This window comes from Python bivittatus, unplaced genomic scaffold (assembly GCF_059951505.1).
Source record: "Python bivittatus isolate LINGU-HERP-01145 unplaced genomic scaffold, Pbiv_v1 ctg000680_np1212, whole genome shotgun sequence".
In the NCBI taxonomy this organism is placed as follows: domain Eukaryota; kingdom Metazoa; phylum Chordata; class Lepidosauria; order Squamata; family Pythonidae; genus Python; species Python bivittatus.
This window is the reverse complement of record NW_028277095.1, coordinates 9,325,055-9,345,392: the sequence shown is the minus strand read 5'-3', so window position 1 is coordinate 9,345,392 and position 20,338 is coordinate 9,325,055. Positions and strand designations below refer to the sequence as shown.

General features: G+C 47.0%; 1 protein-coding gene across 8 annotated transcripts in view; it reads left to right on the top strand.

Moving 5' to 3' along the window:
• Positions 1–1,193: 1,193 nt before the first annotated feature.
• The window catches only part of TET3 (tet methylcytosine dioxygenase 3), a 79,569-nt gene continuing 60,424 nt past the window's right edge, over positions 1,194–20,338 (top strand). For 4 of the 8 annotated variants that reach the window (XM_088152052.1, XM_088152051.1, XM_088152050.1 and 1 more), the window contains exons 1-3: positions 1,194–1,556; positions 6,650–6,802; positions 9,925–10,107. Coding sequence is in view for 1 of the 8 variants with exons in the window: in XM_088152048.1 (XP_088008174.1) it covers positions 6,788–6,802 (15 nt within the window). In the remaining 7 variants the exon portion in view is untranslated. The remainder of the gene's footprint in view (positions 1,557–6,649; positions 6,803–9,924; positions 10,108–20,338) is intronic. The other 4 variants (XM_088152048.1, XM_088152053.1, XM_088152054.1 and 1 more) reach the window with 2 other exon arrangements.

Sequence of the window (20,338 nt, the reverse complement as noted above, 5' to 3'; positions counted from 1 at the left end):
GTGCGAGTGACTTACCCTGGGGATGAGAAACAGGCTACCCCATGAAGGTATGGCTTCGTGGCTTGGAGCCATCCTTCCTGCATCTGTCCTGCTACTTGAAATCCCTCTGGTTGCATTTGAGACACACTTTGTGCTTTTGGAACAAACAATAAGAGGACAAGCAACAATGCCGCGGGGTTCTGCTGCTCTTGGCTGCCAAGTGTGCTCTGTAGGGCTGAGAGTGGATTCGCAGATGGTGCTGGGCCCCGAAGGGTTATTAATCATCGTTGGCTAGGTTCATCCATCAGACTAAGCCAAAAGCCACTGCCGACAGGTTCCAGTGGCTGGATTCACACGTTACATTAAACCAAAACGGTTGTCTTTCTGTTGGCTCTTAGCTTGGCGTATCCTGCAGTCCATGCACCATCCTCTCCTGTCGGCTTCAGCAGATAGAGTGCCTCTGCGCGTAAAGGCTCCATTTATGTCTCGACGTGATTAATGATCGCTGAGTCACCCGTGAATGTGTGGTACCCCTTAAAAGACAGAGCTGCGGTTGATCTTCATGGATTGATTTGTATGCCGTGTGTTTGAACTGGAGTATTAATCGCTGATCTTTATAGACTGTAGCAGACGTTACAACAACAGCAGCCAACAACGAGGCTTTTACATGGCAAACATCATGTTTCCTCTGACCCTGCTGAAGAGAGTGAAATCACCCAGCCTACCTTTGCGGGGGGAGGGGGGCACAAGCCCCGAGCCACTGCGGGCTCTCTGGGACGGGAAGGGCTGTTGGCGGGCGCGGGCGCCCCGAGGCGCCTGCCGCGTTCTTCTGCCCGACGCCGGCGGCACCGGACGCTCAGCCCCGGGACTGCTTGGGTTGCCCAGGCCCAGCTCCTCCCCGCCCACCGTCCCCTCCCCGCGTGTTGCTGGGGGAGCTGTCTCTTTTCCCGGGACCCCAGCCCCGCTGAGGATGGGGCAGCGGAAGCCCGCGGCGGCGGAGCGCTCCTCTCCGCCGGGGGAAGCTGCTGGCGGGCCGGGCCCGGAGAGGCGCGAGCGTGGCTCGGGGCCTGCCTCTGGCAGGTGAGCGCTTCCGAGAGGAGGGGTAAGAGAGGGCGGCTGCGGAGGCCTGCCCGCTGCTCGGTGTGGGCTGGCCCGGGGCTGGGCCGGGCCGGGCCGGGCCGGGCCGGGCGGGCGGGCGGGCTGGCGTCGCCTCCCCTCCTCTCCTCTCCCCTCCCCTCGCTCTCCTCCCCTCCCCTCCGTCGGGCGGCGGCGGCGGCGGCGGAGGCGGCGGGCTGGGCATGGCATGTCACGTCCACCCTGTTTGCTTCTTGGGGAGGGGGAAGAGGGCTGGGAGCTTGGCAGTATGATAATGACTCTGGCGTCTGGCAGGAGAAGAGCCCCCGACTGCACCCGGGCGTCTGTAACGCGGCTTCAAGGAGAATGAGGCAAGATGGCTGCTCGGTAGCAGCGGAGGCTCGCCGGGGCTGAGGAGGGCTGGGGCAGACCCGGAGAGAGGAGAAGACGGGGGGCTGCTGCTGGCGGCGCGGAAGGCCTGACGAGGACTCGCGCTCGGCAAGGTAACCGGCCCTGCCTCGCCTCGCCTCGCCTCGCCAGGCAGGCAGGCAGGCTTCGCTCTCTCCGCTCTCCCCCTCCACCCCCCGGGGATCAATCTAAATGGAGGATGGACATTTAAATCGGGCATTACAGGTCTTTCGAGGAGCAGCTCCTCCTTTCCGACTCCTGCCTGCTTTGGCTTCCTCTGCTTTTAAAAATCAGTTTCGATAGTTTTAAAATTTTTCCTCTTTGCAGCTGGAAAGAACAATAAAGAAATTGGCACACAGGCACAAGTGCCGGGAGCAGAGGTACCGCGGTTTTCCTCTTTCTTTTCAAAGACAAAAGCGTTGATGAGAATGGGGGAAGTGGGGCGGGGGGGGGGAGCGTGCCTGACTCCACGTAAACACAAAACGTGCCTTGTGAAATCGTTGCGAAGCCTGGCTGTTTGGTCTGGGGGCTTTGATGTCTCTCTGTGGATTTTCTTTCTCTGGGCTTTTCTGAATCTGAAAAACATCTAAAATGGTGATCTTTCCTCCAGGCTTGTGATGGACAGGCTGTAGTCTGCTCCCTCCCCCCCCCCCCCAGTGCCCTGCATCTATCGCTGGTGAGATTGGCAAAGGAGCCCAAGGCAGCAGCAGCAGTGACCTCATCCTGATGTCACCCGGTGGCTGCCCTAACTTTTCTGCCATGCAGCTTAACAACCATCACAACTTAGTGGTGGTGGAAAAGAGCCTTGGTTTGTTAATTTGGGGAGATGCCAAAAAGAAGATGCTTTGCATAGTTTGATCATTTAGTTGATCCCAGCCAAATGCCAGTTTCTGCCTTTGTTTCAAGGATCTGTGCCAAGACCTCAGCAGAAATTAGCTTGCCACCCATGTGTGCTGAACTGATTTGTATCTCAGATCTGGGAGCAGCTCCATGGGAAAATCCCTAGGAGTAGGCAGTTAGTGATGATGAAACTCTTAACTCAGCATTGCAGCTTGTGGTGGTTGGAGGTTCTTGAGGAAGCTGTGAGGGGGAGGGGAGTGAACTCCGGAGGGTGGATTTTGTGGTCAGCATGAACGAAGCCGTGCGGGTGAAGCGGAAAGTGGGCTTCACAGGGGTGTATCTGGTGCCCCTCAAGTGACTGCACAGAACAGCTGGATGTTTCTTTAAGCACTGGCAGCCATGTTAGCTCATGGCGGGGGGGGGGGGATCCAGATCCCAGGATAACAGTGCTTCAGCCCCTGAAGCTGTGAATGAGGGTGCTTTCCCAGGCAGGCTTGATAAGCAAAAGGGAGGGGAGGTGGAAGTGCTGAATTGGCCCCCCAGTCTGCAGTGTGAACTGGAGCGCTCTGCATTCAGTCGGTCTCTTGAGATGCCAGATGGGTTGAAGGATACGTCTAAGGCTATTTGGATATGAAAGCAAAGTTTGATTTGCTCTCATTGTTTTTAAACTATAAACCTAGTATCTCAAGTTCTACTTAGAATGTTAGCAAAGCTAGGGATTAATAATAAAATAATCAGGAACCATATTAAGCAAAATTACTCCTTGATTTGAAAGCATGTGATTCTCCTCCCCCCCTCTCATTTTCTAGCTATAGGAAACTTCACTTTCAGGATCCCTCTTTTGAACAGCTTCATAGCGCTGCTCTTAAGATTGTCCATCTGTCCAGCTGTTAACATTACCCCCAGTGAGTCACTATGAAGAACTCCATTGTTGGTTCACCAGTTTGTAACTTTACATTTTTCTTAATTAAAAAAAAATTCTCACTCCACAGTTTTAAGATTCCTTTCTTAATTTTTAATTGGTTGCTCTTCTTTGTTTTTGGCTTACTTTACTTAATAAATATGCTATTCTTTCGGAGGGAACCAAGATACATGTTGAAAATACAGAATCATGGAATCCTAGAGTTGCAAGGGGCAAGTCTCCTGCTCAGAGCGGGGCCCAACTTAAGCCATGTGGCTGTCCAGCTTCCACTTGAAGGGAAGCCAACAGTCTCTCCAGGTTCTTCCCACGCCCCCCGGTCCCCCCCCCCCCCAGTTTTCTGCTGGGTAGGTCTGGAGCATCCACCCATATGTGATGCTGGGACTCAACCTCTGATTTTGGCCTTATAAAATTGCTGAACACGGGGGAATACTTGGGTTTTATATATTTGCTAGTCTTGTTTTTTGTTTACCGTAAGTTTTCTTGCCAAGATGTTTGAAAATGGCTGTTCAGAGTTGGTTGAAATATACCAAGAACTGGCATGATGTAATTGCGAAGGTATCAGACCAGGAATGGGAAGATGCAACTTCTAGTCTCTACCTCCCTGGAGAATTTTGGGGAAGTCATTCTGAGCCCTAACCTACCTTACAGGGTTGTTGCTATGGGGAAAAATAGGAGGAGGTAGTGTTCTATATGCTACCTTGAGTGCCTGAATGAAAAGCAGGCTATACATTTAAGAAACAAACGCATTAACAGTAATAATGGTAAGTATTTATATAATGCTCTTTGGAAGTCCAAAATGCTTCATGTAGGGTACTGCAGTAAAACTTCACCCTGGTGGACAGGGCAGGCTTGTACCCTGGGCTTGGGCCTTCCTGTTGAGGCATCAGTTTTCTGACCTTAATTCTGAGATTTGCAATTTAATGCTCTTCCTTTCTTCCTTGGCAGTAGGAGGAGCTGAAAAGAAGTTAATGAAAGATTGTAGTTAAATATCTGGATTTTTAAATGTTGTGCATGATTGGAAGGTTGTGTCCTATTCTTTGCCCAGCTGCCAGTTCATCCCATTGTATGTTCAGTGGCACTAGAGTCCCCAGAAGATGTGTTGTCCAGCCTTAGAAGTTTATACCCAGTTCCACTTCGTTCTTTTTCATTGCAAAAGTCTATAACGCAGAAGCTGGAAAACAGATTAATTTCAGTTATGTACAGTTGCCAGGAGATAGAATATGGGAGGGGCAAATCAGGCAGAGAACTGCAAGGTGGCCATTGAGAATTGGTCTCTCAGCAGGGCTGGATATTGACGGTCTGCACCATCTGTGTCATAGTGCAGTTAAAAAGTTAAGCGCAAGTTTTGAATAGAACAAAGTGATTTTCGATAAAACTGTTGTGCCATTGGTAATATTGTTCATCCTACATTTTAGTGGGCTCATTACAGTTCTAACACTGAAATCAGCAATCTCGGAATGTTTGTAAAGGTTTATTTATTTATTAATAAAATGTATTTGGCCGGCCATCTCACCAAAGGTTAACTCATTTGCTGCTATATTTGTCTCAATCCCTTCCTGAAAAAAATCATCCATATTGCCTACCCTGTGAGGAACTGGTCTTTCCTCATCTTTCTCTTTGAGACCCTTAATTAGCTGGGATACCAGGGCCATATGCAAACAAAGTGCACACCCCACATTGGCTTACAGACCTGCAGGCAGGCAACTGATGCAAGGCAAAATGGCAGAGTTGGAAATAAAGGAACAGAAAGAAGTTCTGGCGATGGGAGAGAAGGAACTGCAGAGAGAGGTTTGCTTGGATTAATGGCTTGGCCATGTTGTAGAAATTATTCTAGAGGCCCCAACTTTGCAATCAGGCTCAAAACCATCTGTGTTACAAGCATGTTTTGCGCGTGAGAAGAGCCACCTATCAGATTTCTTGATGAAGGACAAATAGATATTTGTGTGGTATGTGAGCGTATGTACATGCTTACTAGATGTCCCTTGGTCTGGTCTGGAAGTCGCATATAGGCACATCCTCTTTGTGGTGGAAGTGAGAAAGTATCTGGAGTGTGTTTGTGCTGATTTTCATGGAGGATAAATGATACAAATAAGGCATCTCTGTTTCCTTTCATTTGCCCAGCAAATCCAGGCCACTCTCTGATGAAAGAGAGCCTCTTGGGTCAAACTTTTATTCTCTTTTGTTGGCTTTGCTTTATTCCAGGCAGGAAATTTGGGGGTGTTGGGGGGGAGGGAAGAATTAAAGAAAACAAAATATATTACCTCTCAGCTGAAGTCTAAAGGGATATAGGTGTAAATTTTACTGTTTCATAATAGGGAACATCTTGGCTAGCTCTGAGCTTCCTTTTTTCCCTTTCAAATATGCCTGTCTGACATTCTTGATGTATTCCATAAACTGCCCATACTTTGAGGAGGAGACAGATCTCCCTGATCAGATTTGCGTTTACTGAGCACATTTTTGGTGTCCCGATGAGCTTCCATAAGAAAAATCATTTAAAGCCATGCTGCGTGAGACGGCTGTAATGCACTGTTTTGGCATAAAAGACACGATGCTCTGATTAACTCACTCCTCCGCCATGTCCCTGCCATTCCGCTAGATGCAAATGAATGAAGGGAGCAGGACCTGCTCTCTCCCCAGACAACTCTGCTGGTTTTCCTGGGCCAGCTTCTTGCTGTTGGCTTGGCACTGCTTCTCACGCTAGTTTTCCAGTGCCACAAATCTGGCTGCATCTGCAGAAGGATCCTGGAGGAGGCTATGACTAGTTTTAGAGCACTGGGCCATGGAAGGAGCACTCCTCATCTCCTCCCACCAGCCTGGGGATGTGGCCTCCTAGTGGGGCTGGCGCTCCTGACTGGCTTCTGCTGCCCGCCCGCCTGCCTGCCCACCCGCCTGCCTGCACGTGGCTTGGTAGGTTTACAAACATTGCAGGCCGTGCGTACACCTCTCTGACTCAGCAAACTCCAGCACGGTCCCAGGGTAGGAAGCGGGAAGACAAGGAGGAGCAACATTTTCCATCCCCGGTCCTCCTGCGGCCTGTGTGGTGGCCACAGAGGGCATCTTGGTTCTTTTCTTGATTCATTTGGAGAAACTCTTTTTCATAGTCGTTTACCCAACTCTCAACTTTGAATGTACAAACCCTTGCCAGTTATGATTGATCCTTGTGGTCCTTTCCACAAGTGACCTGTGATCTTGCAGGGAAAAGGACTATTAATGTGCTCTGTTGTTTTTGGAATATGATGCTTGGAACAGAGAGGCATAGGTGGGGCTGACTCTGCAAAAAATGTGAACATGGGGAGGAAGGACAATGCTCTTATCTTTTTGCTGAGTACAGTGTTATTTTGGTTAATTGTACTGGAATGGAGGACACTGTATTTTTTTGAGCATGATATAGTTTCCTCCAGCTGTTCTTTATATTGTATTTTTTAGAATTGCTGGAAAAAGAGAATGAGAGAAGTTAGATGAAATCTGATGAACGGCGATGACAGCAGAACTCTCTAGTCATTTGTCTCTTGCTGGGATCTGTAACTGGAATGTTGGAGAGATCTTGTGGGACCCACTGCAAAAATGGCTGCCATAGAGGTCAGTCATTAAACGTTGATCCTTCCTTTCCATGGCTCTTCCCTTTGTCCTCTGGTTTCTGCTCCAGACGGCACTCTCTCCCATTCTGCCTCCCTCCCTCCTTTCCCTAAGTAAACTCTTAAACTGGAACATATTTACATATGTTATATACATATCCTTGTACAAAAATTCAAGGGTTTTGGAAAAAGTTTTAATTGATATAGAGAAAACCAAGATAGGCCCTAGGTTAGCCTTGTTATCAGCATTTGAGAATGCAAATGAAACATTGCTGCATAAACAATTATATTTTTGTTAATGACTGTAGAGAAGTTACAACCCATGTTTGATTCAGCAATGTTGGCAAAAAGCCCTAATGGAGAAACTGGGGTGGGGTGGGGGAGCTTGCTTGATATCGTTGATTTTCTAACAGTTTGGTGTAGCTGTACTGAATATGCACACGTTGGCGCCAATTTATATACTCCTCCTAAAACACATAATAATTTATGGTTTGATATGTATTAAAAAGCACTGAGCCCTGTATTATTCTGTAATGGTTTATTAGCATAGGTGACGTTCTATTGTACAGTAGCAAAATTATCTTGCTGTACTGTGTAATTAAATTTAATACTTAAATAAAAAAGGGAACCCTCTGTTAGGACCAGTCCATTAAGAGAGAGACGCAAGAGGAGAGCGTGTGCAGGAGAAATGGTCGCTGGAAGGGAAGGGAGCGCCTGAAGGCTGTTCTCCCCTCAGTTCAGCCTTTCTGGCTAGAGCAGAGCCCCTTTCTCCGCCCCACCCGCCCCAGCACCCTGTGCTCAAAGACAGCCTCTTCCAGGGAAGATATTTTTAGCCCCCTCGGCAGGCGCTGGCTCTCTGCAGCTCCTGCGGATGCTGGGAGACAGGAAGAGGATTGTGAAAGCTGGATCTCGAGGTCATTTCTCCTCGTTTCAACCCTCTGTTGGCATTCTTGGGGACATTACTGTTGCCTCTTCGTTTGCTGATCTCCTGGGAAGACCTTTTCTGCCGTAGGGCTGTTCCAGAGAGGGGGCAGATCTAGTAAGAGGTTGAGAGAAGCCCCCTGCTGATCACATGAGACTGAGACTGGCGCTTCCGGTCATAGGTTTGTGGTGGTTGAGATCCGTCTTGCAACAGGGAAGTGCTGCTGGTGGAGCAGCAGCAGCAGCGTCTGGGTGCCTTGAGTTCGAAAGGATGGTGCATGCTGTCAGTCAGTGCCCGGCACCTCCCAGCAGCGCTCCTGGGATCCAGCGTGAACAGGCATTGTGCTGGGATAAGGCATTCTGAAGACAACAGAGCTGCAGACAAACACTAGCAGTTCTCTGTTTTTATTTTAATGGGAAGGAGGGTACATGTTTCACTGCAAAATTGTGTGTGTTGGGGGGGTGATGATGATGACTAATTACACTTGTATACCGCCCGACTCCCAGTGACTCTGGGGACGTTCTGCATTGGTTAGCAAAGTACGGAATCCCCTTGCTGAGGATTCTCTCTGTGCCGATGAAGTGGCCGGGAAGGGCAAGTGTTAATCTTTGGAGCTCTACAGACATCCAAACAATCCAGAGGCTCCCAGATCGTGCCTGCCGCACATTTTTTCATTTATTTCTCTTTGTGTGGAGTGCTGTTATGCTGCTCCAGCCTTGTGCCTCCACTCATTCCCGGGGCAACCTTTTGCTCTGCCACCCCAAATGTTCTTGGTAGAACCGAGGGTTTAGCAGCTTCCTAACTGAGCATAGAGTTCCTTCCTTCCTTCTGGTGGGAGGAAGATCCACCCGATGGAAGCGCCTGCTTTCAAGTAGGATCAGAAAAGTTGGGCAACGGAACGCTGGAAGCAGCTGTGAGACGGACGCTAATTTCTTGAAGAGCCCTCAGTCCTGTTACTTAAAAACCTGAAAACAGTCTGCCTGACCTGACATCTGTTTCTCGATTTTGGGAGAGCCAGCAGAGGGGTGCCTTCCAGGGCCGGGTCAAACTGCATCAGCCCCTTAGAGAATCCTGTCTCTTCCGCTCAGCGGCTGTTCTCTTCCGATCCTCAGGATACCTGCCGAAGTGCCGGAGCATCTTATGCGCACAACGCAGTCCGAGGCGAGCAGCGAAGGGAGAGGCAGGACGTTCTTGCCCCAGCGTGGCCAAGTGGCCTTCCTCGGGGCGGCTGCCCAGGAGGTCTTGTTGAGTTGCTCCTGATTCAGGTCCTCTTCCTGATTGTCCGCCAAAGACACCGTAGCTGCATCCCCTTCTGCCTTTGTAACGAGACCCTTTCCTAGCTTCCGTTTCCTTGTTTTACAGAGAGAAGAATAAAAGCTTACTTTTGTTTGTTTGTTATGTTGTTATTTATTTATTTATCATTAGCTTACTGCGACGTGCAAACTGAACCATGGTAGTTTCTTGCTTGAGGTGGCTGTGCACATCACGCTTGGCCACATTTAGTGGTGGGGTGTCTCCTCTGCAGTCTGTTGCCCCAAGTGGTTCCCAGGTCCTGAATCATCTGTAGGTGCCATGGACCATCTGGCTCTATCTCACTTGTGGAAGGAAGCGTCCCAGAATTCAGAAGTAGAGGCAAGCGTCCCCAGTTTGAGTTCTGGTAAATGGCTGTTTGGGACTGGCCATGCCATCCATGGCAGCCATTTTATGAGGGAGTCCAAAACATGTTTCAGAATTCCAGATGTATCCACTAACGCAGCAACCCATGTCCTAAGGGGAGAGTCTCCATGCTCCCTATGTTACACCCATCCTGCGGGAGCTGCATTGCTTTCCCGTTTGTAAAGCTCAAGATGCTGGTAGTGACCTGCAAAGTCTTAGGTGGCGTAGGACCTGGACAGGTGCAAGACTACTTGCTTCAAGCCTGGTGGTTCTGTCCTAGGGCTTCTTAGCATATGATGCAGGCAGAGCAACTGAGTCAGTTAACAAGGTTTCTGCAGGCTGATATGGTGAGGTCAAATGTGGCAAGCTGCAGCAGTTATTTGCAGGATTCCTTGGAGGCCTCAGGAGAAGAAAATCTGATCATGGCAGACAGATTGAGCATGAGATCACAGAATCACCTCTTCTTTGCTCCTCTTGAGCTCTCCGGGGCTCTTCTAGATAGCAGAGGTGGCTTCTGGAGCAAATCCTGTATCTCTTTCTCTTTCCAGGAGAAGCTGCCTGCCTTGTGACAGTCAGGTCCTGCTGCCAAGAAAACATGGTTTAAAAAAGCCTGCTTGGATTAGGAGGCAAATCTGTGTATGAAACTGTGTGGGAGGAAGATTAAGCCGCAGCAAGGCTCACTCCAAACTTGAAAAACATTGTCTTGCTGATTGCACAGAGGAAGCCTGTAGGTACGCTACACGCCCTTTTCTCTCAGCTGTGGTGTGCAACTGGAGACTTCATGGCAACCTGCCGGTTGTGTTGTTACATTCCTGTATGGGTTGTCTTGAAAACTGTTTGGAAATATACTTCCTTCTGTCTCTGAAGAGAATGAGCGAAAGGCAGTATACCCAGTGACATATTTTCAAGTGCTGGTGCTGATTTTTCAAAAATGCTCCTGATGCAAGCTGTTTTGGTGGTGGGCTCTCTTTCTCCCCATCCCAGTGTATCATGAGGCGGGGGGTTTGCTCCAGAAGGCACAGGAACAAAGCCTTTTCAGGGGCAGTATTCCATCCTGGCCAGCCCTCCCCAGAGATCCTGCCCAACTGGTTCCTTAAGGAAGGCAAGAAGGAAGGTTGCATCTCAGCAGGGTTTGGGCAGAGGAGGAGGAAACAGTTTAATGTTTTGGATATATGCAGGGTGTCCCAGGGGTGGGGTGGGGTGGGGTGGGGTAGGACAGGACTGGGGCTGTGATCATGCATTTGTGACCTCCATCTTGAGTTTTTATTCCACTCCCATCCAAACAGTACTGGATATGCATATTTTACTTGGGTTGGATTTTTGTGTTGTTTCTCTCTGTAGTATTGAAACTCTCTTCTAGAGTCTTCCAGTCAAAGAGTTGGAAGGGGCCACTTAGGGCATCGAGTTCTCTCCCTACCCAGGACAGAAATCCAAATTAAAACATCCACAACAGATGGCTGTCTAGCCTGTGCTTGAGCACCCCTAATGAAAGGGAGGCCATCACCTCTCTGGCTCTGTGGTTTGACTGTCAATCTGCTATTATTGTTAGGAAATTTTTCTAACATTCAGTCAGAATCTGCCTTCCTGTAACTGAAATCCAATAGTCCATGTCCTGTGCTTGGAATGAGGGTCTCATCCTTTTTTTGTGAGATATACCCAATTCCTTAATCTCTCTTCATTAGTTTCCTACCCCTGATCATCCTCCTTACCTTTCTCTCCATCTGTCAGATTTCTCTGATTCCTTTAGACCTGCAGGTGGAGACAGATCAAAGGAGAATAAAGTGGAATTAGTACTTCCCATGATATCCAAAAATTATTTTTGTTTCTGCAGCCTAAAGTTTCATTTGCCTTTTTCACACCGATGTTGCACTACTGGCTTATAATTGGTGTTCAATTAGGTCCTCTGCCAAGATTTTTTTTTTTTTTTGCAAGTACTATTACTAAGCCAGGTAACACTCACCCTGCACCTTGAGATTTGGTTTCTGTTTCCTAATGTGCACTAACTCTGCACTTGTCTCTATTAAACTTCATCATGTCACATTTCTCTAACTTGTCAAGAACACTTTAAATTTTAATTCTGTCTTCTGAGCCACTAGCTGGCCTACCAATTCATCTAATTCATGAATAAAAATATTGAAGAGTAAGGAGTCAGGAATGATCCTTGTGGCACCCCATTCAAAACTCTCTCCAGTTTGATGAGGAACTACTGTACTAAACCAAGTATTCTGAGTCCTGTTTATCTACTTGTCACACTATCCAACCCACCCTTATTTAACTTGCTAATCAGCACATGGTGGAGGACATGGAGAATGTTGATGGATGTGGACAATGTGTTTTTGTAGCGGGTAGCGTGTTATCGTTGTTGCTGATGGTCCCTTGCCAGTGTAGTGTCAACAAAGTGTGGCTGTTTGTGTAGCGAGGAATGGCATCAGCTGAGGAGGAACAAGCTCCAGAGGGTGATTGTTGTCTGCGATTTTGATGCCGAGTTGCAGCAGCAGTTAAGATGGGAGCGACCTCTGAGAGAGGGGGCCGGGGCTTCAGCCGGAGGGCCTTCCGTAGTGTTCTGGGCAGCACTGCGGACAATGACAAGAAGTCCCCATGGATCATCTGTCGGGCTGAAAAGCATGGCGGATGGGGTGGAGCAGTGATGGACTGGATGCGTGAGACACTGGCAGCAGTGAGGGCACAAACTGGGGGCAGTGGGAGTGGAATCAGGTCAGAGGATGATTGGAAAATGGGCCTGAGCCTTGCTCAGCCTTGCTGGAGCATGGACTGTGGGCACTGGCAGACATTTTGTTCTGATATTTTATTTTTTCACCTGGCATCCCACTTGTTTCATCTGAGGGGACAGAGCGCAACTATTAGCTGCTGAAATTGTCCACAGGACTTCTTGTCAAGCTGCTTTCTTGGACTGCTGGATTGGTCCATCATGGGCCCCATACGTGTTTGGAGTTCAGGATCCAGGCCTGAAGGAAAGAGATGCCCAGAACTGAGAGCTGGAAAAACTGTGGAGGGACCCACACCCAGCCAGGGTTGGTTGATGGAGATAGTGGCTGCCTCCTCCTCAGGTGGGAGACAGATGGTTGACCAGCACTGTCTCCAAGGTCACCTGAGACTCAGGTTTGGGGACTGCCTGTGGAAGAGAGAAGGCCTACCCCAACTGCTACACCTAGTGGACATGGGGCTTGGAAGGTGGGGTGGTTTGGGGGCCTGTGGATGGGGGTGTGGAGTGGGGGCTACAGGAGTTGGACAGTGCTGGGGAAGGCCTAAAGGCTGCTGAGTACGAAACAGAAGCAGTCCTGGGAGACCCCCATGGACTAATCCATGGAGTGCATGGTTTGGCTGGGGAAAGTTGGGTCTTGGATCCTGTGGGAGGAGCAGCAAGGATCAGAGGGTCAGACTGATGGAGGAAGGGGTCATGATGGGCAGTAATATGGTCATGATGGGCAGAGGGAAATATGATGGAAGACCAAGGATGGACTGCTTGCAGAGAAGTTGTATTCATTGTTTAGAACTGATTATGACTTCTAGCTCCAGATCACTGGATCCTCAGCGGCCCCAGTCTGTGCCAATCAGCTCATTATAGGGCTTCTTGTGGTGTGTATAACTTGAGATTGGTTGGGACCAGAGGGGGTTGTTCCCATCTCAGAGCTGTGCCCACCGGAGTTCCCTGAGTGGCAATCCCAGGGCAGGACAGTGTGGAGGTTGTTAACATGGGAAGCTCTGACAGCATTCAGAGACTGTGCACTGCAGATGTGGGACTATGTGGTTGAAACTGAGCTCTAGGGAAGAGTTAAGTTTATTGCTCCTGACAGCGGCCTCCCTTCCTGAGCTGTTCGACTCTGTCACTGGGTTGGCAGTGGAGCCTTGGAGATTCTAACTTGCCCTCATATGGCATAGTCTTTATGGTGGCTCAAGAGTTCATGGACACTGTAGGTGACCATGGACCTATCTCATGTCATTGTGGGCCTAACCCACAGTCACATGTTAGATCTGGCTTTAGTCTTGGCCTTGTCACATTTGTGATACAGTCTGAGGTTGGAGGACATTGAGATGTGTCCCTTCTCATTGTCTGGTTGCTCTTTCATCACCTTTGAGCTCTTCAGCATTACTTCCTCCCATAGGAAGTCTGAACGTATTAGATTGGTCCATCCCAGGCCCAGCTGTTTTTCCCTAGGGATATCATGGTTGCTTGTTATCACAAGTAGTTATGGGTATATGTTGGTTTGCCATTGTAAGTGTAGGAAAGGTGTGTTGATGTATGGTAGCAAAAAAATCAGGAAACTGGTAGCATCTTTTCTGACTTACCAATTTTATTCAAAGGCATACTTCAGGAGCTGCCCTGGTTTCCAGTAGGCCTCTAGATGTACTTCCAGGTGTTGGTGGTCATCTGCAAATATTTGTGGGACAACCTCTCCCAATTGTTTCTGACTGTCCAATAAGTTCTGATCAGATTGGTGTGCTCCAGGGCCCACCAATTGAACAATGCCATCTTATGAGACCCAGGAGGCATGCCTTTGCCCTATGGAATAGGGTCCCCCTTCAAAGTCTGATCTGATCCTGCTGGTCTTTGGGGAGGAACTTAAGATCTGGCTCTTCCAGCAGGCTGTGTCAGACATGGTCCTGTTAGATACCAGCAGTGGTATAATACATCTGATTTCTTTCACCTGGTCTGGTTATTTTTGAAAGGTGTTTTTAAATTGTTTTTAATCCACCGTAAGCCTTAAAAATTGATTAAATAAAAATGCTTTGTCAAAGGCTTTGCTGAAGTGAGGATATATTACATTTAACCATTTACCCAGTCAAAAAAATTAAATAAGTTTGGTCTGGCAAGATCTGTTCTTGACAAATTGGTCCATGCTGGTTAATTATCAGACTGTTTTCAGGGGCTATGTAATTGATTGTGGTTTATTTATGTTACGTTTTTTATTGCTGTATGTGGATTTTGGTGCTGTATGGATTGTTGGCCTTAATATTGGAAGCTGTTCTGCGAATCCAACTGAATCCTGAATTTGTCAGGATACAAATTGCAGGGTAAAATAAGCAAAATCCCCCTTGATTCTTAATATGTTTTAAAAACACCTTTTGTTTACAGAGCAGTTGGTCTAAAGATCCCACGGACTCTCTCTGAAAGGAAAAACAATGGGTAGGGTGGTTGGCTTTCTGAAGAGGACTATTATTTGAGGTGGAATACAGCAAAAATAGTGTTGACTCTTCTTGTGAAATGTGGTTTTTTGCAGGTTAGGCATCCCTTATTTAACCAGGCTGCTGTGTTTGAAAAACTGGAGGTCCTGTCTTTTCTAGCATCCTCATTACAGCCAAAGTTGTAGTATCTTTTAGGGCCAGTTTAACAGCGACTCCTTCGTTTTGAGGAACTTACGAGGGCTGGACCTTGGTTGATGGATAGCCTTTTTCTTGAAGCCAGGATGCACCCATCCTGCTGTCCTTCCAGAAGTTGATAAAAACTGAGCAAAGCTTTGAGAGTGAGGCTCCTGGCACCAGGGGTCATTAGTATTGCTGTGGGTTTGATGGTTGCAGTGATATACAAAACAAGTACACTTGCACTCTGTCAGGATTGTGTAAAACAATAACTGTCCATATTTCGTGGGGATTTTTGAAGTGGGGGCAGGGAAATCTGAGAAATACAGAAAACTTGTTTTTATGCAGTTCTTGCAATTTATGCATTTACACCCTCATGCAATATGAAGCATAAATATATGTGGGGTTGTTGGATAAACGTGGGTCATTCAGAGATGCAGCTGAAAGTTTCGAAAGCTGTGAGAGTATTGTTGCCTAAGGAGAAGGAAAGTGTGTAGTTGTCAAGAGAGCAGTAAGGAAGGGAAAGCCGTACCTTGATCTCAAAATCCCAAGGGAGAAACTTCAGCAGGGACCGCACCCGCGATGTTTAGTGAGTGCAAAATTGGCGGAGGGTGGCGGGGGGTGGGCTGGATTCTGTAGAGTCGCTTTGTTCAGAAGGCTTGGAGGTAAAGATTAGGAAGTAAATCTTTGGGCCAGTTTTGTTCGTGCGGGTGTTTCTGTTCTTTTGGGAGCATACAATTGTTAGTCAGGACTACATAATTTTATTTAAGATATTTTTAAAATATTTCTGGGTGGGCTCAGGAATATAAAAACATTCCCGCTGACCCCAGCAGTGCAGCTTCTGTAATGGGCTGCTGATCTGGGTGTGGCTGATGGAACTGGCCCCCGGTCGCTTTCCTCCCTTGGAATCTTGAGTTCTGACAGCAGCTGGAAGGAACTTGGACAGCTCAGGGATGTGCCTGCCAGTTGGCTCCCTCAGACCCTGTGCTTCTGCTCTGCACTGTGTGGATCCCACAGCGGGGAGCTCAGGTCGCCCTTTGGACATCGGCATGAATGAATGAATGAATGAATGAATGAATGAATGAATGAATGAATGACCATGTTCTTGAGATGATCCCTCTTTCTCTTTGGGGGTTTGGACTTGCAGTTTGATTTTCTATTCCGAGGACTGTGTATGTAATACAGTTTGTGGTGGAACATATCTGCAGCTTCCTTACTTTACTAAAATAAAAATGTATCTATCTCACCAACTTTTGTTGGACCACCAGCCACTCTGTGAGTTCTTGGCAGAAAGTTTTCTTAGGCCCCAGCTTTTGTAGCCCAGCTATCATGCAGATATCTGGATGGTCTCTAGAAAAAGTCCTGAAGTGGAATCAGGTCAAATGTACGTTAAATCCTGCCTCCTGCTTCTCACAGTGGAACTCCTGTTCCAACACAACTGGCATTCAGAGACATCCTGCAGGTAGTCCAAGAAGTCCCCTTAACAGCTATCATGGCCAGGAGCCATCACTGAATCTTGAGGCAATAAATTCCATAAATGACACTGCATTTCTTGGATGTGTCAGGAACACAGGCCTGTCAGCTTCACTGGATGACTACTGTTTCACTATTAAGAGAGAAGGAAAGAAACTCTGTTCACTTTCTTCATCACATATACATATTTACAAATCTCTGTGGGGGTTGTGAACCCCATTCATGTCTCAAATGTGTGGTGCTGACCTGGCCATTTTTTATGAAGTTGGATGGATATTTAGTGGAGCAGGGTTCCTCAACCTTGGCAACTTGAAGATGTGTGGACTTCAACTCCCAGAATTCCCATGGCTGGCTGGGGAATTCTGGGACTTGAAGTCCATACATCTTCAAGTTGCCAAGGTTGAGGAACCCTGTAGTGGAGTATCAATACATAGAAAAGGGTTTCTGTGGCTTCTGATTTCTGGGAATGGGGTTATGGTTCCACCTCTTGTTATCTATTTCTAGGAGGCTGGACATTGAGGGTCAAGCTAGAAATGATTTGTGGTTGCCTGATTTACCCCCCCTCACCTGGGAGAATTTGTGGGCCTATCCCTTTTATAAGTCATACTCCACAAACATAAAAGAACACATAATCAAAATTGTTTGTAAATGATATTTTACTCCAGTAAAATTTATATACATTAAAATATATACATTTTCATCATATAAATTTATCTTGCCGTTGCATTGGTAGGGATATAGAAAAAATTCATACTTACATATGCAGGTAAATTGCCTTCTAACAATAATGCTGCAATTCCCTGAACTTCCAACCAATTCTTATGAGGTCACTATCACAAATTGCTGTATTTAATTTGTGATAACAGCCTCATAAAAATTGGTTGGAAAGTTCAAGAAATTGCAGCATTATTGTTAATATAAATATTTGAAGGACCCAGGCACTCAGGGATATGCAAAGAATTGGTACATTTCATGTTAGCAGCAGTGTGCAGTGACATTGCAAACTGTAATGTCTAATTTGCAGTTAGTAATTGGGTATGGAACTTAGTATTAATGGAGAGGTTGACAGCTCAAACACACTTAACGTCAAACAAACAAGATTTTTTCTCCAGATCATGGTACTTGTTTATTATATACACAGATACAGATTCCAAGTTGTTTTGAAACCACTTTTAATGTGTCCCTGACTGACTGATCAACAGTAAAGGTGGACCTTTGGTCAAGCTGCCATAATAAAAAGTAAAAAAATAGCTATGAGGAGGAAATCTGATGTATCAGTTGCTCATTGTTAGAGCTGCATGTTGTGTTTAACATTATGGAATTTGTTTAACAGAAACACATTTAAAGAACAACCTTAAAATGAGTGAAAACTAAGAAAGTTTCAGAGAAAGTAGCTGTATTCTCTTGTACCTTTAACTGGTAAATCTTTAAGGCGTCCCAGTTCTGTTTTTACCTTGCATCTGAGTGGGTCCTGCACCTCCACTTGAGCACAAAAAGCATGTTGGGAGGAAGCGAGAAGGCAGAGAGGAAGCCGCTCTTCTGCCTGCCAGTCAAGGGAGAAACTCCAGCACTCGGAGGCAGACCTTCACCAATGGCTCCCCTTGGCCGTCGTCCCATCTCAGGCGGGAGGAGCACTGAGCCAGCACTAGGGAACCCCAGTGGTCTGGCACCCTCTGGATGCATGGGCAGCCCTCCCTTGTGGAATTTTTTTAACTGAAGGTGGTCAGAACTGGGGGTAGCAGCAGCTGCTGCTGCTGTTGGTGGGGCGTGAAGCTGCTTGGCTGCCCTGGGGTTCCAAGCTTTCCTTTAAATGCCTGGACTAGATGCCTCTCTGTCTGCATATACAAAATGCAAGGCGGTCCTCATTTGGCGATCACAGCTGGGACCAGCAACTGGGTTGCTAAGCTAAGTGGTTGCCAAGTGAAAAGGACTGTGCTTACGATCTTCCTTCAGCTTGCCCTTGCTTTACAGGCCTGCGACAGTCATGAATGCGAGGACTGGTTCCAAAGTTACTTTTTCATCACTGTCATAACTGCAAACGGTCGCTAAATGAGGCGGTTGCTAAACAAGGACTAACTGTATAACAACCGAAGTATAAACAAATGACAAAAATACAATGGTTATAGAATAAAAAAACACTAATACCAACTAGTGATTAAAGAGAACCAAAACTGAAAAAAGAAAAGAAGGATCCATTAATGGATCCCAAGACACACTGCCAGCAGCGCACTTCAGGTGAGCACATTTCATCTGTTGCCCCCCTTTCTTTGCATCCTCAGCTCTGCTTTCTTCCTTTGGCTAAGTCCCTGAGTGCCAGTACTGACAACCGGGCTCTGCTTGGCATAGCGGCATCTTTCATGCCAGAATTCCAGGCATAAGGCTGAAGCAACTGGGGTGTTTCTGTGGGGGTGTGTGCGTGTGCTCTTTGTCCTCCACCAACCTCTTGGATACCTAGTGTTCTTCAGTGTGCCAGGGTTGCCCTTTCACTTCCACACCAGGGCGGCTGATGGTGCAAGGAAGTAAGATGTGGTTGTCTTTCCTTAAATTTTCTCTCCGGTGAGCTGGGTAAGGTTGAGCTGGCTATCACCTCCGCTTTCCATTTGCTTAGAAAAAGTACTGCTCAGGTATGTCCCCAGGGAAGGTCAAAGAAGTCAAGATGGCAGGTGGAACCATGTGATTGAAGCATGTAAAAAAGAAATGGGGCTCCCATCACAGACTTGCAGTCACCATCTTGACTTTTTTGACCTCCTCCCCACAGCTGCCTCTTTTTCTGATGGATCATGCCACAATGGTTAACCTGTTCGCAGACCTAAATTTGTTTCGGGACTCTGTCCTGTGGTGTTTCCTTCTTGCTGCTTGTCACCATGTAGTGTCAAAACCGGCTGGTGCAGTCCCAGCTTATTATGCTATTTAATTTTCTTTTGTTTTCTTTTGGGGAGGTGGCTCTTTGGCTCTTAAAAGACTTGGAACCTGCTGAGGCAGCTCCAAACTCCCTCCCTCCCTGTGCTCCATAATCCAGTATTTGCACTTCCCTTTAAAAAATAAAATAAAATAAGTGAGCTATTAACCAACTTGGTTCAGCCACAGTTCCAAGGTTGCTCCTGATTATAACCACAGGAAGAAGGAGGGAATTCTTTCAAGGCTACTGATTCAAGCCCTTTGGAAGAAGTTCTGAAGTCAGTTCCTTCTAAAGTTCTCGTGAAGGGATTTTTCAGAAAATACATAGACCAACCTTTAAAAATAACATTTTGCAAGACTGATGGTTAGGCTGGAAACAGTGTTTTGTTTTAGATAATGGCAAGAGATTTGAAAGAGGGGCATTGTGTCACTTGTCTGTCTCCACTTGTTCTGCTTTTCAGGTTTTGTGTGTTTGTGTTTCAGAAATCTGGGACAAATGCAACACAGATGATAGATATATTCTGGGAAGAGAAGCCTTTTTCTCCAGCCACTCTGTTGCCCTGAAACTATTCTGGTCTTGTACTAATTTATAAGCGACTAGTTGAAACTGCTTTCCATCATATTATGACATATATGTCATCTCATATATCTCAGAAAAGGTGCTGTTACTGATGATAGTACAACCATAATGAGGATGTAAAACTTTATTGTTTAGAGATTGTTTTATATCAGGGCTGACTAATGTTTTAGATTTGATACTGAAAAGGTTTTTTTTTTAGGATTGCACAGGATCTTTTCCCAGGATCCTAGAAATAGATATGGCTGTTTTAATGAGTTACTGACGGCTGTTGTGTTTGCTCTCCTGTGTCTTCCCGAGTGCCTTATGGAACTGAATCTGGAGCACTAGCCAACCTTATTTCAAATGCTGGGTATTTTTCAATCTAACTTAATCTGAACTTTCAAAACCGGAGTTGTAAAAAGTTTTCTAAGTTGCCTTGGGGGACGTATACATTTTACTTAGCCAGTACATAAAAACTGCTGCTTTGAGTGGCTACTGCTGTGTTACATGTGATGGGCCCCCAGTGAGTTTGATGCCCCCCCTCTGTAGCCCCTGCAGTGGCTCTTGACGGACTGTGCCGTTTCCCCTCTTGCAGCGAGGCTGATACGTAGGCGGTGTGCTAGAGACAATGATGTGCACATCTGTTCAGCTCCCAGTTTAGACAGAGTCTCGAAAACATGGAAGGGTCTGGAGTCAGTTGACTTCAGACGGTG